Source organism: Alternaria burnsii (assembly GCF_013036055.1).
Source record: "Alternaria burnsii strain CBS107.38 chromosome Unknown 750, whole genome shotgun sequence".
Taxonomy (NCBI): Eukaryota; Fungi; Ascomycota; class Dothideomycetes; order Pleosporales; family Pleosporaceae; genus Alternaria; species Alternaria burnsii.
The window spans coordinates 2763947-2779076 of record NW_024066108.1 but is presented as its reverse complement, the minus strand read 5'-3'; the positions used below and the strand labels follow the sequence as shown (position 1 = coordinate 2779076).

General features: G+C 51.2%; 5 protein-coding genes across 5 annotated transcripts; 2 read left to right on the top strand and 3 right to left on the bottom strand.

Annotated features, from left to right (window-relative positions):
• Positions 1 to 65: 65 nt before the first annotated feature.
• On the bottom strand, positions 66 to 3166 carry GT037_002373 (uncharacterized protein; the record flags this gene model as incomplete). The annotated part of the gene is made up of 6 exons (XM_038927420.1): positions 66 to 535; positions 600 to 849; positions 899 to 1099; positions 1443 to 2288; positions 2350 to 2761; positions 2826 to 3166. 6 exons carry the CDS (start codon positions 3164 to 3166, stop codon positions 66 to 68), a joined length of 2520 nt encoding a protein of 839 aa, XP_038790712.1.
• Positions 3167 to 4194: 1028 nt separating this feature from the next.
• Positions 4195 to 5420, bottom strand: GT037_002372 (pheromone receptor; the record flags this gene model as incomplete). Its single annotated transcript, XM_038927419.1, has 2 exons — positions 4195 to 4583; positions 4637 to 5420. 2 exons carry the CDS (start codon positions 5418 to 5420, stop codon positions 4195 to 4197), a joined length of 1173 nt encoding a protein of 390 aa, XP_038790711.1.
• Positions 5421 to 6367: 947 nt separating this feature from the next.
• GT037_002371 (uncharacterized protein) lies at positions 6368 to 8239 on the top strand (the record flags this gene model as incomplete). Its single annotated transcript, XM_038927418.1, has 4 exons — positions 6368 to 6394; positions 6444 to 6597; positions 6650 to 7637; positions 7684 to 8239. The coding sequence occupies 4 exons, from the start codon at positions 6368 to 6370 to the stop codon at positions 8237 to 8239; spliced, it is 1725 nt and encodes a 574-aa protein (XP_038790710.1).
• Positions 8240 to 9050: 811 nt separating this feature from the next.
• Positions 9051 to 11668, bottom strand: GT037_002370 (uncharacterized protein; the record flags this gene model as incomplete). The annotated part of the gene is made up of 3 exons (XM_038927417.1): positions 9051 to 11378; positions 11427 to 11600; positions 11651 to 11668. 3 exons carry the CDS (start codon positions 11666 to 11668, stop codon positions 9051 to 9053), a joined length of 2520 nt encoding a protein of 839 aa, XP_038790709.1.
• A 151-nt stretch (positions 11669 to 11819) lies between these two features.
• GT037_002369 (uncharacterized protein) lies at positions 11820 to 14815 on the top strand (the record flags this gene model as incomplete). The annotated part of the gene is made up of 3 exons (XM_038927416.1): positions 11820 to 11870; positions 11919 to 14162; positions 14216 to 14815. 3 exons carry the CDS (start codon positions 11820 to 11822, stop codon positions 14813 to 14815), a joined length of 2895 nt encoding a protein of 964 aa, XP_038790708.1.
• Between the last annotated feature and the right edge of the window lie 315 nt (positions 14816 to 15130).

Sequence of the window (15130 nt, the reverse complement as noted above, 5' to 3'; positions counted from 1 at the left end):
ATCGATCTTTCGATTGCATCATTGAACGTATTCGTATCCTTGCAGAGCCATGAAAGCCAATAAATTCACTCCTCATCTTCCCGCTCTAACGCATACAACTCCTTTGGCCTTCCTCCACCATCACAACTAGAGAATTTCCACCACGTCCAGTGGACACTACCGGCTACATTGACCAGCCCCCACCTCACCGGCGCTGGCATCGGAGGCCAGTTTGCCCATCTGCCGTCCTCAAATGTAGCATCCAGGTTCATTAGGAAGAATGGTACGACATCAAAAGTTCCTGCTTTAGTAACAGTCTTCTTACCCCATGCTTTGAAAACAGTCGCGGCGAGTTCTGCTTCTGGGGTGTTTGGCGCTGGAGCGGAGGGGTGGTCTGCGAAAGCAGCTATTGTGCTGATCTCGTGGTGGAAGTGGTGCATGAAGGCGGTTTGAAACGAGTCCATAATGCTTACAAGCTCTTTTCCGTTGAAAAATTGCGGGGAAGAGAGGGAAGTCAGGTAGGTGTTGTAGCTTGCTAGGCCGCTAAGAAAAGATTCTATGTCGGTCTTATATTAGATGTTGACTCCATAGCAACTGAAAGCGGAAGAAGGGATTATTACCGTGTTCTTCATGTGTCTCTTTCCAAATATCCTTGGATCTTAACGTGTCTTCTACCTTGGGGAATAACTCCGCTTCCTCATCGTCGTGGTGGCTCTTGACGAAGCGATACCATGTTTGTGCGTACCCGACGAACGCTGTTTTGTCTACTCCTCGAACATGAGGAGCTTGCAGATATATAGTGTTGTACCCTCGCAGTATGGCGTTGTGTATGTGTGCCATGTGCGTAGCTCCGGTTGTAAAGATGTTGTCCTGAGTATTAAATTAGCATGTTCCAGTGAGAATGCTACGCGCGAAATACCTTGTTCGTCACAAACTGCGGCGTTGCGATTAGCTTACATGGACCCTCAGCCCACGATATGTTAGCGGAACTAGTCATCGGCGAAGAGATAAAGAACTGAATGGATATGGCAAGGGTTAAGAGTGAGAAGAAAGTGATGGTGGTAACGCTGGGCATTGTGACAGCCACTAGTATCTTGCTATCCAGTGCGATTCCATCGTTCTAATGTACTTATTAGATTGCATATTCAAAGATTAAAAAAAGTGGTGTGTTCTCGGACATCGTGCGTGGTGGTGTGAGAGTAAGGCGACTCGTCCTTTCTCAGATTGGTTTAGCGGGTCGGTGAGAACAGCAGATTTGCAGAATGTCGTTGTCTTTCAATCACAGCCTGACATATTGAAACCCTTTGACACATGAGCAGCATCAAGAAACTACTGTTTCATGTCCATCTAACTAGTCCATCGATGAGTACCTGCAATGCGATGCTGTCCCCACACAATCCCGCCACGATGCTGACGTTGATACCTAGCATGCTATCTCCGACTAAGAACATATCATTCCTTACGTCAGTCCCCTTCAGCGGGTCGTACACCTCGTCTGGTATTCTTCTCTTCACGGCTTGGGGCCAGGTACCACTGGTCTGACCATCCTGTGGTGGGGTAAAGTTGGGAATCGCTTTACACCAGTAGTGACACGTCGATCGATTGAACCCAAATGCTACTGGAAAGCTCAAGGAGTGCGCATATGCTGCTGACTGGACGCGCAGCATTACAGCGCCCCAGAATTCTGTGACATGATCTGGTATACGTAGCTCGTGGGCGGTTTCATCCCAGGCATTTCGAGGTGTAACGCTGATTATACGAACATTAGGTGTGGCCTGGTTGGAAACTCGACGACGAATATGGAAGCTCTTGAACTCAGTGGTCGTGAAGTCAGGTGGTATAGAAGGTTTCTGTCGCACGTAGATAGTATGAAGTTTTCCAGTAGGCCAGTCGTCGATGGGAACCAGGGCACCAGCATCGACGCGTGCGTATTGCATCCCTCCATCTAAGCACTTTAGTGTGATAGCTAGGCGCTGGTTCAGCTGATTGCTTGAGCGAATCATGGCTAGCACACGGCTCTTGTCTTGATCAGGTAAAAATTCGAACTGCACACGTAACCCGATTGGCGTGAACCCAATGGGGAATGTAGAGACGGCATTCTCGTGCTCTATAGAACGGCAGTGCTGGAATTCCTCAGGATGACGCGCAAGTAATCCTCGGTAGGTTGAATGCTCGGATGTCGTGGCGCACCAGGCAAATAAAGAGTAGTCGTCAGTAGTCCTTAGTATCTCTTCTTGTAAGCGAATGAAAGCCTTACTACCCTCTCCATAAAGCAATGGCATATGAATGTCGAAGATGCCCAACAAACACTAGATATTCGTACACAAAATCAGTGCGTGTCTAACTTGCACTTTGCATAGAAACACTTACATATGCTACATCCTCTATACGTGTGCTTTGCCGATGTGCCGCCCATGACATTCTCTCCGCGATTGAGACTTCGCTAAGTAAATTTCTGTCATCAAGCACACGAACTGGAATACCTGTGGCGTCGGATAACTCTTCCAAAAATTCAACTTTTTCGCCCATCAAGGTCCAATCCTGGAAGTAGAAGCGACATACAATTGGTGCGATCAGCTCCTGTAAAGTCCAACCACGACGTGCCCATCGGCAACCTTTGAGAGATGCTCTTGCGATTTCAGAGGCAGTTGTGTAATTACCTGAGCGTGGTTTGGGGATGTCACCCAGATAGATGATGCAAATTTCGGCGTCTCTGTACCATCGATACATGGAGTTGATGGCTTCTTGGAGCTCTGCACTTGATGTCTTGTCAATGCAGCACCTAATGTCAACGTATAGAGTCAGTCTCTGTTTCACATGCTGTTGATGTAAGGAAACCAACGCACGTATCCACCCAGAGATAGTTACAGCCCAAGCCCTGTGCTTGCTCAGCTGCGTTCAATATCTTGCTGTAGCCGACGCGCTTCAGGAGATCCTCTTCTGATAAGCCTCCAGGTCCTGAGCTGCCTCGAATCATCAACTCCAGAGCTAGCATGAGTGTGTTATGCGCATCTTGAGTAGATGCTAGGTTAGGAGAAGCGGAGATTGCTCGAGCTTTACTAATCCAAACGAATTCTTGGTAGTTGACCTCATCTGAGCCCCAGGTATGGGAAAGGATGGCGTACTTGGGAATAGCATCGTCGTTGAACCACTGGAGTTCGAGTGTTCTAACATTGATGAGTCGCATAGCAGACGCGTCGCGACGTGTCGGCGTGTGTAGTCATTGGTGTAGGATCAACAAGCGGGGTGCCCAAAACTGAACCAATGATGCCGATCTATTCGTGTCAGCAGGCTAAGCTTTGCACTAGACCCAGTCAAGGATCGCATACGAAGACGTTCGTATCTTCATGTCCCCACCATATTCAAGGGAGAAGCTGAATCTCCCTTGCAAACCTCATCCTTTAGCCTACCTAGGTACTTCAGCACGCCAAACATATGCGATATATATGCATAACCTTCTTCAAGCTTACAGCATTACTAGGCATCCAGGCTTGTATATTGTGTGCTGTAAAAGAGTTCGCTAAAGGAGGTTTAGTTTCTTTCGTATGAAAGGTGCTCCAAAGAGTTTCCCCAATTGGCGAAGACAATATGAGTTTACATGTCATCGTCGGCTTTACATGTCCACGGCATTCAGGATCAATGATGCTACAGCAAGAGAATACATGGCATGTCATCCTAATTGCGAGGAGAAGACGTGGTGCGGGGAGGCAAATGCGGGCATGTTCTGCCTCGGAGACCGAAATCAAGTTCCTTGCCATCCCGCGCGTCGGGATGGCGTTGCATATATTGCATATCTGTTGTACCACTAGTGACTGATCTGCCAGATAAAACTGAGTGCAGAATTGAGGTCATAACATTTACAGGCAATATTCAGCGAAGTGGTTGTAGCAGAGTCTAGTATTTGCTAATGAAATAACTTAGGTGGGGAAGATACGACTATGAGTATACATGGGTAATGAAAAATTCAATGAATGTGGACTCTGAACCATCTCGAACCATATCCCTGAAATTACAAATGTTGAAAAGCGCACGCCTCCTGGGTGCGTCACTGATACGTGTCGCATGATGATCATCCGCCTCCTAGTGTTCGCCGTGTCTATTCGCTCACCGCACTCATTCCTTGTTTCCCATGCGCATGCTAACTGCGTCATGAAAGTACGCTCTTCGAGGTACTGGAGATGGGCGAGTGTAGGCCAAGGGTGCAGCCACTGGCGGCTAGACTTGGTCGGTGGCGTCTTCACGCGAGAAGCCGAATTTACGGTCGACTCGGATGCAGTTTTCGTCGATGCTTTTGTTGTGAATATGCGAGGTTGGGGTGGTGACAAGACTCTCGTGATCCTTACTCTTCATGTCCGACCATGAACTCATCTGACGGCTCTTTTGGCAAACAGTGGAGCTTTCACTGAGGGTTGAGGGTGCAGATTTGTCGTGAAAGTCGCTCCTGATCAGCCGTTGGTGAGCATCGGGTCCTCTCGTGGCAAGATTCTGGTCGTTGACGACGCCAGCCCAGATGGCGGAGAATGGAAGGAAGATGCATATCATCGTGAGAACATGGGAGACGATCTCAGGGAGAATGTTTGCGAACTGAAGAGACGCAAAGATGGCTACTAGTGTGTCAGATATGCTTCAAGACTCAAGCTCACATGGGCAAATTTACCTGGTACGAACATGGTCTGGCAGCCCATGATGAAAACGATCTGCATTGGTCCAAACTGTGGCATATTGAGACGACGCCTCTGAATGATAGCGTGGCCTAGTTTGTACGTAAAAACGCAGCTGAACATCCAGATGGACACAGCTTGTAGGATGTAAGAGACCGCAATTAAGACCAAGATGGAGTCGGTATCCAAAGCATTCAGAGTCAATTTGGTGCTCAGATAGACGGCAACAAGCCTGAATCCAAGCGCAATGCAGGCCATGACAGTGGTTGTACCCATGATGATGCTGCGTTGTAGAGGCGGTGTGGTGACGCAAAAGATCCAGACTTGGAGACTGAGTGACATGAAGACGAGGATAGTAACGATAACACCGAAAATGTTGATGGTGATGAAGCTGGCAAAGTCTGCGCTGGTCAAACGACTTCGATTTCCAGATAAGACGGTGTAAGGGTCGTAGAAGTTACCGGTGACCCAAGTGCAGAACAGCAGGCAGCGGATGGTGTTGGTGAGCAGACAGGCAGCGTTGAGGAAGAAGACTAAGGACTTGCGTTTCTCAGCCTTGGTCAGAAGGAGGAGAACGACCAAGAGCATGAGTGATACACCAAAACCTGTCCCATAGCTGATAGCGAGACGAAAACCGTAGATGCGATAGTCATCGAGCGACTTCATGTTCACCGGCACGGCTAACCATTCGCCGTAGCCATCTGGTACAGCAAGAGTGAAATTCTGGTTCCATGGATCGAAGTTAGGAGGAACCTGGATGCTCTGTGCAATCCCGTCCATGACGATTTGTGCTACCGGGAACTTGAGGATTGCTTGGGATAGCGGCGTCTGGTTGCAGGTCCAAATAGAAGCTGCCTGGGGTAATAGCTTGGAAGAAAGGTAGGATGAAGTAGAGTTTGAGAAAAGAGCGAAGGAGCTCAGTAGTGAGGAAGATCGAAGCTTTATCGTGTAGCGGGTCGGGATATAATAGCTAGAGGACAGGGTTGCTGCTGCAATGGAGATTGTTGCTAGACATTGTCATCAACAAAGTGACTGGGAGTGATGGCTTTCGGATCCCGAGGGAATAATAGCAACCGCAGCGACAGCGTGCGATTGTTTCGATATCTCGACTTATGACTATCGCTAGCTGAAAAAAGGTGAAGAAGAAGGCTCAGAGTTACTTGACGCCCTTACTATTGTTCCGCGGTTCCTTCACCTGAATGCATCTGGGTACTCGCTTCGGCCCGGTGAAGCTTAACCAATGCTTGCAGTTGTCACTCTCCTCCTGTCTTGCAACGGGTTACAGAGTCGCTCAAAGTAAAGCGCAGATCTATTAGATGCATTATTTGTGGTGTGGGATGAGGTTGCGATCAGATAGCGCGAATTCCTTACTATTGTTCTTCGACTACGGCCGCCTAAGCTTTGAGACCTTTGGGTACCGGTGTACAGGAACCGATTGCACGTAGCATGGACAGTGGCCAAATTGCATAGCACAACATGCGGGTATGCAGCCATAGCACCACATCATTCACATCCAACCCCTTGCTGTAGGATGGACGAGGCAAAGCCGTTCTTGCTTTGGAGGAACAGGTTGGCGGCAGTCGCAACGAATCGACATGTAGCCCCACTTATTATGCACGTCACCGTTAGCTCACTAGCAGCCCCGACCTCCACCAGACAAACGTGACCTCGCGTTGACTTTGACATACGCGATCTAACATCCGCCACGACGCGTCAAACGACCCAGGATGTGGACGCTGGTTAGTCGTGTGCCTGTACGTACTAATTGTGAGACATGTACTGACTTCGTATACCGAACTTTAGGTCTGTTCACACACGGCGGCACCGCCAGGCATGAGTCAATTTCGCCTGCCAGAAGAGGGCGTGGCACACATCGTCTTAGCTCTTGCATCCAAACACCCTTCCGTGGTACGCGACCCGCCATTGCCGGGTCTCTTTCGTGAGCTTGGCCGCATCGGTATGTCGTCTACATGAGCTTTGGTATGAGGCGCAATCTCTTACCGTTATAGTTGTCGGGCTCTTTGGAGTCAAAGTAGAAGCCATCACAGACACAGTAACTATATTGCCTTTCCAACCGCACACGAAAAGCTCATCTACTGCCCATTTTCAATTACAACCACCGAGTGACGGACGCTCAGAAGCAATCTTCCTGCGCCATGGCGATGTGTTGGGATTTTCAACAGCTGAAACTGATCTCGTTTGTCATTGGGCAGACTCGGAGGTTCAGGTCAACTCGTCAGCTGCAGCGAATGTGAACGGTGTCACTGAAATACACGAGGAAGATACCGAAGATGAAGATTCGAAGGAGCCCGTTGTTGATGCAACGTCACTAAAGCAGCCGCAGCCTCAAGCGACGCCTCGGCTCTCGAATCAAAGATCGATTACTATCGTTAAAGAAACCCCAACTACGGATCGTGTAGATCATACGCCTGCGTTTCGTGATGCAAACTTCAATCCGCCAGACTTCGCCAGCGACGTCAACAAGCTAGCCACGTATACGCCTAATATCTCGAAAGACCCCGAAGCAGAGCCAGAGCAAGAAGCAGCGGCCTTCTCGACAGCCCGGACCAGTGGATCGCAGGACCGTGCGCAGTTAAACCTGCTCTCGAGTGCTAGAGTATCTTCGCCACGAGGACAGATTCCAGCCAGATTATCCAAGAAGCGCACACTTCCCACATCACAGGAAGAGGCATCAGAGGCCGACAATGAAGCACTTGCTGGGCCTAGTAAGCGCGCAAAGACAGCTGACAGTGATACCGAAGATAGCCGGTTGAGTAATGTCGACGTTGCTAAAGAAGATTTGTCAACGATGCCGCCGCGAGCGCAGAAAAGTTCGCAACGATTTACATCTACAACAACGGAAGACTATGACGGCCCAACGCCCCGTGTAGCTTGTAGCAACTCCACCATTACAAAGACAAGCCAGGTTGTAAAGTTCTTGAAGAAGCAAGGTGGGGCATATGTGGAAAACCTAACGGATGAGTTTAATCTTCTATGGTGAGCACTTTCTCTACGGTCATATCACTCTACTAATACGTCGAAGTGTAAGAGATGGTGATCTCCAGAAGACAACAAAGGTACTATATGCTATTGCTTGCGGTATTCCCATCGTTACCGATCAGTGGCTGTATGAGTCTGCGTCAGCCAAGCGCCTCCTCGCCGTTTCTGCTTTCAAGCCATCCACTCCTAAGCAAGAGGAGGCGTGGAAGCTGAAACTTGACGACGTCCTCGGGCAACCACAAGCTCCTTTCTTGGAATACAGTATCCATTTCACAAGAAGCCTCAAGGCGAAATACGCGTCTTTCTCCGAGATCGAGATGGTAGGCAAAGCCGCGGGTGCAGAGAACGTAATCATTGGTGCGGCGAAGGTGAAGAAGACGGGAAGCAGCATTGTCCTCGCAGACGACCGAGACGACGCAGAAGCCCACAAACTGATGAAAGATGGAGTAACGTGCTATACGAAAGACTTCTTCACTTTCAGTATCCTGCGGGGTGTCCTCGATCTCGAGAGCGACGAGTTTAGGATCAAAGGAGTCGTCGAGGCCGCCGAGACACCTTTGAAGGAGCCAATGAAAAAGCGAGCCCGGAAGAGCACCTAAGCACACAATGAGCGTTCCCTGGTGGGGATCGGACGGCCAGATATGACGTTCATACGGCACCTTTTACTGCATAGCGAGCTGAGCAAGTGCTCATTGGCGTTACAAAAAGAGGTAAATGCATTTTCTACTATACTATACCCCAGTTCACAATCACGAAGGCGCAACTTGATCAATTCATTTGTATCATCATCGCATCGTCCATCCTGGAGTTCCTGCTGTTCTATCGGGTAAGCGAGTCAGACCCACATCGTCCCCCACAACGCACACATGTCTACGTCGCCAGTATCCCACTTTTTCCATGTCTATGTATGTGTCGTAGCAAGTGATATTGAGTACAACTTTCCAGTTCTCCATCGAAAAGCGCGTAGCAAGTGTGGCGCATTTCAAAATCCTCTGTGGCGCAATTGGCTAGCGCGTCTGACTGTTACAGCTTGCAGTAGCGAATCAGGAGGTTGGAAGTTCGAGCCTTCCCGGAGGAGCATTATTTTTGCAAGTCGATGTCAGTCGAAGAGTGGTTGTGGGGAGGGACGGCGTTCTTTTTGTCAGCGTGGCAGCAAAAGACGCGGAGTGTCGGGGGGCTCTGGCGCTAACAAGTAGAATGTCGCGTTCGTATACCTATCATTAACGTTCATTAAACACAAGCACAAGCTTACTGGCTCAACAACTCGGGGAGCGTCAGCAAGCTATTCCGATAGCACAAGCTCGACAGAGACATAGTATATCAGTTGAAGACGTTTCTTCATTGCAGCAACTAACATGTCTGCATCATGTTCAATGATGCAGATTCAAAAACTTATAAACACGCACCACTTCACCTCTTCTTGTTCCTTTTGGCAGCCCGCTTTTCGCCCCTGACGTCCTTCTTCAATCGAGCGTCGACCATCTTATATTTACCCTTGGTACCCTTGGGCCTGTTTTTGATACCCTTGTTACCACCCTTGGCCACGATAACACTGACCTTCTGCTTAGGCTTCTTCTTCGCAGCTCTCGACATCAACCGGGCAATACTCTGTGCCTTCTCCTTCTCCGTCATACCCTCTTCGTCTGCTAGTAAGGCGGATTTCTTCTTGAGCTTCTCCATGCGTTGGGCAGCCTTGAACTTCTTGCGAGCTTGCGCTTCGCGGACCTTCTTGATTGGCCGGGCGTTCAAAGCGCGAAGCTTCTCTTTGATGGCGGTAGCTGCTGCAGCAGTGGTGGGACGTTGGAGTTTGGAGTGCTTGTTTTCGTCGTCGAGGAACCAATCTGGTAGGCCTTCAACGTCGCGGAGGGAGTAACGATTGAAGGATTCGTCAAGGAGATCGTACTTTGTTTTCTGACCTGTGGCCATCTGGTGAGCGAGGGTCATGGCCTCAGCTGTAATGATGTCGATATCGGGTTTGCCGTTCTTCATAGGCACGTTGTCTTGCTCCCATTGAGATTCGTCGCGCTTGACTTCTTCGATCTTGTCCTCTTCGTCTGAGGATTCGTCGTCCAAGGCTGGCTTTGGTTGAGAGGTCTTGGTGCTCGTCCGTATGCTCAGTCCTGTCTCAGCCGCGGGCGCGGGTGTGGCGCCTTCATCCTTCATTTCGGTGTCATGTTCGACGTCGATACCGCTGTCGTCATCTTCCTCCAGATCCTCGAGTCCATCGATGCCTTTGAAGATGTCCTGGTCAAAGAATCGTGCTGCGCGCTTTGTGAGACCTGTCTTAGGCTGCTCCTCGTTATCGAGATCGGTGATCAGTCTTTTGGACCCTTCCTCCTCGTCATCGCTCCAATCGCTGTCAGCGTCCTGTACGAGCTCCTCGTCATCACTTTGCTCCTTGTCCTCATCAGAGAATCCGTTCCACTCTCCATCGTCGTCCTGTTTCCTCGCGCGCTTCGCTCTGTACTTGGCGTCTCGTGCTGATCTCTGCTCGACGTAATCGCCGTACATGGAGTCGAGCTCTCGCTCCAGACGATCCTCTTCGTCGTCGGTCTCAGGCTCCTCTTCAATCTCTTCTGGCTGCTCGCGCTCAACGACTTGAGCCATCTTGCCCTTGGCGATCTTGTTGAGAGCGCCGGCTTTGTCTACAGCCTTCAGGGCGAACATGGAATCCTCGCCTGTTGGTCCAGCCTGTTCCAACCCAATCTCGAAAGGTGTGGCCATGTTCATCTGCAAACGAGTGATCTCTTTTTGCTTGCGCTCATTTTCAGCTCGGCGCTGCTTCTTCCTCGCCTTGGAGTCCTTCTCCTTCAGTCGCTCGAGCTCTTCCTGGATTTGCATCTCTTCGTCCATTGACTCGATCTCCGCGACCTCGTCACCTTCTTGCGCTTCTTTGGCCTTTTCTTCTTCTTGAGCCTTTGTCTTCTTAGTGGCAAAACCAAAGATTTCGCGTACCCTCAGTCGCCAGCGAAGAAGGCGCTTGAAGTCAGCCCGACCTAGTACCTTGAGATCGGCACAGCAATCCCTTATCTCCTTTGTTGTTTCCGGCAGCTTGTCGATGGTTGCGACGGCGATGTCGCCGTTTGGCTTTTGTTCAAAACTGAGCTTGTTCAGACCACCCAGCATGGCGATGGGGTCGGTTGTCTGAATGAAGTCGGATACAGGTGCCTCTTTGAACTGGGTCCAGTCTCCCTCCTCGTAACCCTCACGCTTCCTCTTCTTGACTTCGGGCTTGAAGACCTTGGCTTCGTTGTTAGGCGTAGGGTCCGAGAGTTCGGCGAAGACACTGCGAGCGTCAAGGAACTTGGGGTCGAGGTGCTTGGGGGCTTTGTAGCCGCGGCAGACGACGAAGATTTCGGCGGAGACGTTTCGGGAGGAGGGCGGCTTGGTTGCTTCGACCTTGGCGAACAACTGATTGAAGACCCAGAGAAGTGAGTTGTAGTCCTTGGATCTGAAAATCTTGGTGACGAAAGTTCCTCCTTCGACCAAGAATTCTGTAGCCAATTTCATGGATTGCAAGACAAGCTCGGCCTGGGTAAAGGCATCCTGCACCCACGCAGTTCCGACGTTGGGCGCACCATCGTGGAGTACCGTGTCACACTTGAGATGCTTGAGATGTTGGCGCAGCGTCGCCCGGCACTTGTCTGTAGTAATATCGCTCTGGAAGGTGATGCATCGCGGGATAGGCTTGATTGGGGCGAGATCGACACCGACAATGAGGGAGTTGGCGGGCATAACCTGGGGTCTTTAGTACGTAGGCGCATGGTGTTGAGCACAGCGAAATACCTCTGAAGCGACTTGACACCATGATCCGGGCGCAGCGCAAAGATCAATCAAGACCTTGCTCTTCTCGAGGAAGTTGTACTTTTTGTTCAGTTGGATCAACTTGAAGGCGGCACGCGCACGGTAGCCCTTCTCTTTGGCGAGCTTGTACCATTTGTCGAGACGACCTTTTCCGTGCTGTTGCGGGGTTAGCTGCTGTCGCACGTGTCATTCCCATGTTTGCGCACCTTCTTTTGGATCGCCATGGTTGCGGTTCGGCGTCGTGGTCCTGCGGGCAAAAGTTGGCGCTACAAATTTCAGGAAGGCCGACAATATCGCTAGGCGGTGGCAGAATGGACGCTAGTGGACGCGCTACGGGGCTGCGCTAAGCCAGGACTAGTCTCCACGGCATGGCCCATGACGCAGCCAGCCAGCCCCGACGCGCACCTGGTCCACGTCGGGATGAAGGTGTGCTGCCAACCTCGCATGTCTTTTCCATGCTAACTCCCTCTCCAGAGGCCCTACCGCCTGCTCACTTCCTTGACTGTCCCTGCAGGAATGAAGCCAAGTAAGAAGTCCAAGCCAGACACCGAGGCACCCGCCGCCGCACCCACCCCGGGCCCAGAAGTCCCACTTGACGCCAGCACTACCACCAACAATACTCCCAGCGGTGGTCGAGTCTTGCCAGATGCTTCCTCAGACAAGTCTGCAGCGGAATCGACGCCTTCGCTTGGCGCCACAACGCCGACAGCCTCTGGGACACAAACACCCCGAGCCAAGACATGGCTTTCAGGCTCAGGCAGCTGGCGGTCCAAGGCGCCCGCCATAGTCAAAACCGCAAAGGAGAGCATCGGCGTTAGCGGGGGTGCGACAGGCGAACTGCCCGACGAGGAAGCGAAGAAGCCAAGAGACGAGTCTCCCAAGAAGTTTCTCACCAAGCGGAAGTCGAGCAAGGGCGACGCCATACCCGCCTCCATCACCGAGGTCAACGTATCCTCGGACGGCCCCCTAGACGAGCCGCCCAAGTCGAAGCCAAACGACGTCCAAGAGACACCAGCGCCCCAGGTCAACGAACCGCCGTTACCCCCCGAACCGCCCAAGTCACAAGTGGACGCGGCTGCTAGCACATGGGGTTGGAGAAGTTGGTGGTCGCGGCCGGACGGCTATGACCCGGGCAAGGCTACAAGTGAGGCACACTCGAGTGTTGAGGAAGCCTCCACTACGCCGCTACCTGGACCGACCCCCTCAGAAGAGCCAGATGCGCAAACAAAGGGTCTAGACGCGGGTACCATCCCATCTAAGCCCGACCAGGTGGTAGAGACAGAGAGTAAGCATGTGTCAACAGAGGCAGTCCCGCTTCCAGACACCAAGACAAGGGCTGCGCCATCCGCAGCTGCTAAAGTTCTGGCAAGAGCATCTGGTTCTTGGTTCTGGACATGGAGTAGCGCGCAGAACGCGCAAGCGAACCCTCCTCCCGTCGATCCTCCGACTGATGATAGTATTACGCACAAGGCGGATGCTGTGCCCGAGGCTCTGCCAGAAGCACCTGCTGAGACCGAGACCCCAGCCGCGCAAGAGGACCCCGCAATCACAGCCCCAGCTACACCTCCCGAGACTGCTCAGAAGAATACTACAGGGTCGTTAAAAACTTCTGCATGGGCGTTCTGGTATAGGGGCAAACCGGGAGAAGAAAAGAAGCCGGGCGAGGCTGGGCCACAGAAGCATGTGGGCGAGGTGGCAGTGTTCGATACTCCTTCGCAATCGAACCCTGAAGCGGCGCAATTCAACGAGCAGGAACAGCCCAAGTCAGATGCGGAGACACCCAAGGAACCACAACAGCCACCGAAGGACGAACCACTTCCGAAGAAATCCTTTGCCTCGTTACGGGGACGACCAAAGCCCAAGACTCCTGCGAAAGACACGCCAGCCGACACCCCTACGTCGAGTAAGACTGCCACACCGACGAAAGCCTCACCAGTGCTCGAGCCGACGAAGCCTGAAACAGCATCTACTGCTAAACAAGCATCGAAGCAGTTGGCCAAGGCCAAGCAAGGTCCACCAAACCTCTTGCTACCGGAGTTTAGAACTACCTACCAAATGGTCCAGCAACCGAACTTCTGGAAGCAAATCCGTCAATACTTTCTTGGAGGCGAACCTGCGGCTCCTCACCTGCACATCAACCCAGCACCACCGAGGATCAAGAAGGCCGTAGCGATTGGTGTACATGGTTTCTTTCCTGCACCCATTATACAAAAGGTGCTAGGGCAGCCGACAGGCACATCAATACGCTTTGCAAACGCCGCAGCCGCAGCAATCAAGGACTGGTCTGAAGCGCGAGGGTACAGTCCAGAGATCGAGCAGATAGCGTTAGAAGGCGAGGGATTCATTGCTGAGCGGGTCAACTCCCTATGGAAGCTCTTGCTCAACTGGGTTGACCATCTCAAGCAAGCTGACTTCATCTTGGTCGCTTGCCACTCGCAGGGTGTGCCAGTAGCTATGATGTTGGTTGCGAAGCTCATACAGTTTGGCTGTGTCAATGCGACAAGGATCGGAGTATGCGCTATGGCTGGCGTAAACATGGGTCCGTTCATCGAGTACAAGACAAAGTACTTCGGTCCTACAGCTGCTGAATTGTTCGAGTTCTCGAATCCCAAAAGTCTAGTCAGTCAGATGTATCTTGCCGCTCTAGACGAAGTCCTCCGGTTCGGTGTACGGATACTGTACGTTGGTAGTATCGACGACCAGCTTGTCTCTCTTGAGGTGAGCCTATTTTCTTTTCTATTCTAGCTCTGCGGTTTGCTAACTTGCGCCAGTCGTCAACCTTCTCAACGCTTTCGCACCCTTACATCTACCGAGCCGTCTTCGTTGATGGTCGCATTCATGCACCGGACTTTCTCACCCATCTCGTTGGCTTCGCATTGAAACTGCGCAACCTAGGCCTTCCTGATCACGGTCTGATCCGCGAACTGTCGCCCGCCTTAGCAGGCTCCTTATATGGTGGTGAAGGTCACTCTCGTGTCTACGAAGACCCTGCCATCTACTCCCTTGCTGTACAGCATGCTCTCGAAACAACATCTCTCCCTATACCAACGACTAAAGAGCGGCCAAGCACGGCCGGCAGTTTCCAGGGCATCAACATTCCCGTCGTTGGTGAGAAGCTCGCGAATAACAATAAAAAAGAAGACTTGTACAAGCTTCGTGTGAAGGACTACGAGCCCTCTGCTACCACGACAAACCCGAATCCTTTCTTCCTACCATGGGCAATGAGAGGTTTACTGGAAGAGGATTTTGTTAAGAAGGAACTTGGAGACGAGGTCGAGAAATTACTCGGTATGTTCGAGGCATGGAAGCCGACCGGAAAACAGCTCAAAGATGTCAAGTTCAGACTCGAGGGTGTAAGGAGTAAGCTATGATAACTGCATGTATCAGCGCATCATGTAATTGTATGATTATGGGGGCGTTCTTCTTTTTGGCATGGTTAGGCGTTTGGGAGGCGCTATATTCCTGGCCGGAAGATACCATGCATTGAGAGTAGAACACGTAGCGCATTTTCTTGATTGGATCGATTTGTAAATGTCTATATCATGTGACCGAGGCCTCCATTCTCTGCTCGTAGATGCATCGTAATCCTTGTAGTAGTGCTCAGCAACTAGTACATTAATCCAATCCGCCCGTAAACTGCACATGTTTGTACATGAAGATGTTCATCTCTTACCATTTAGGCACTT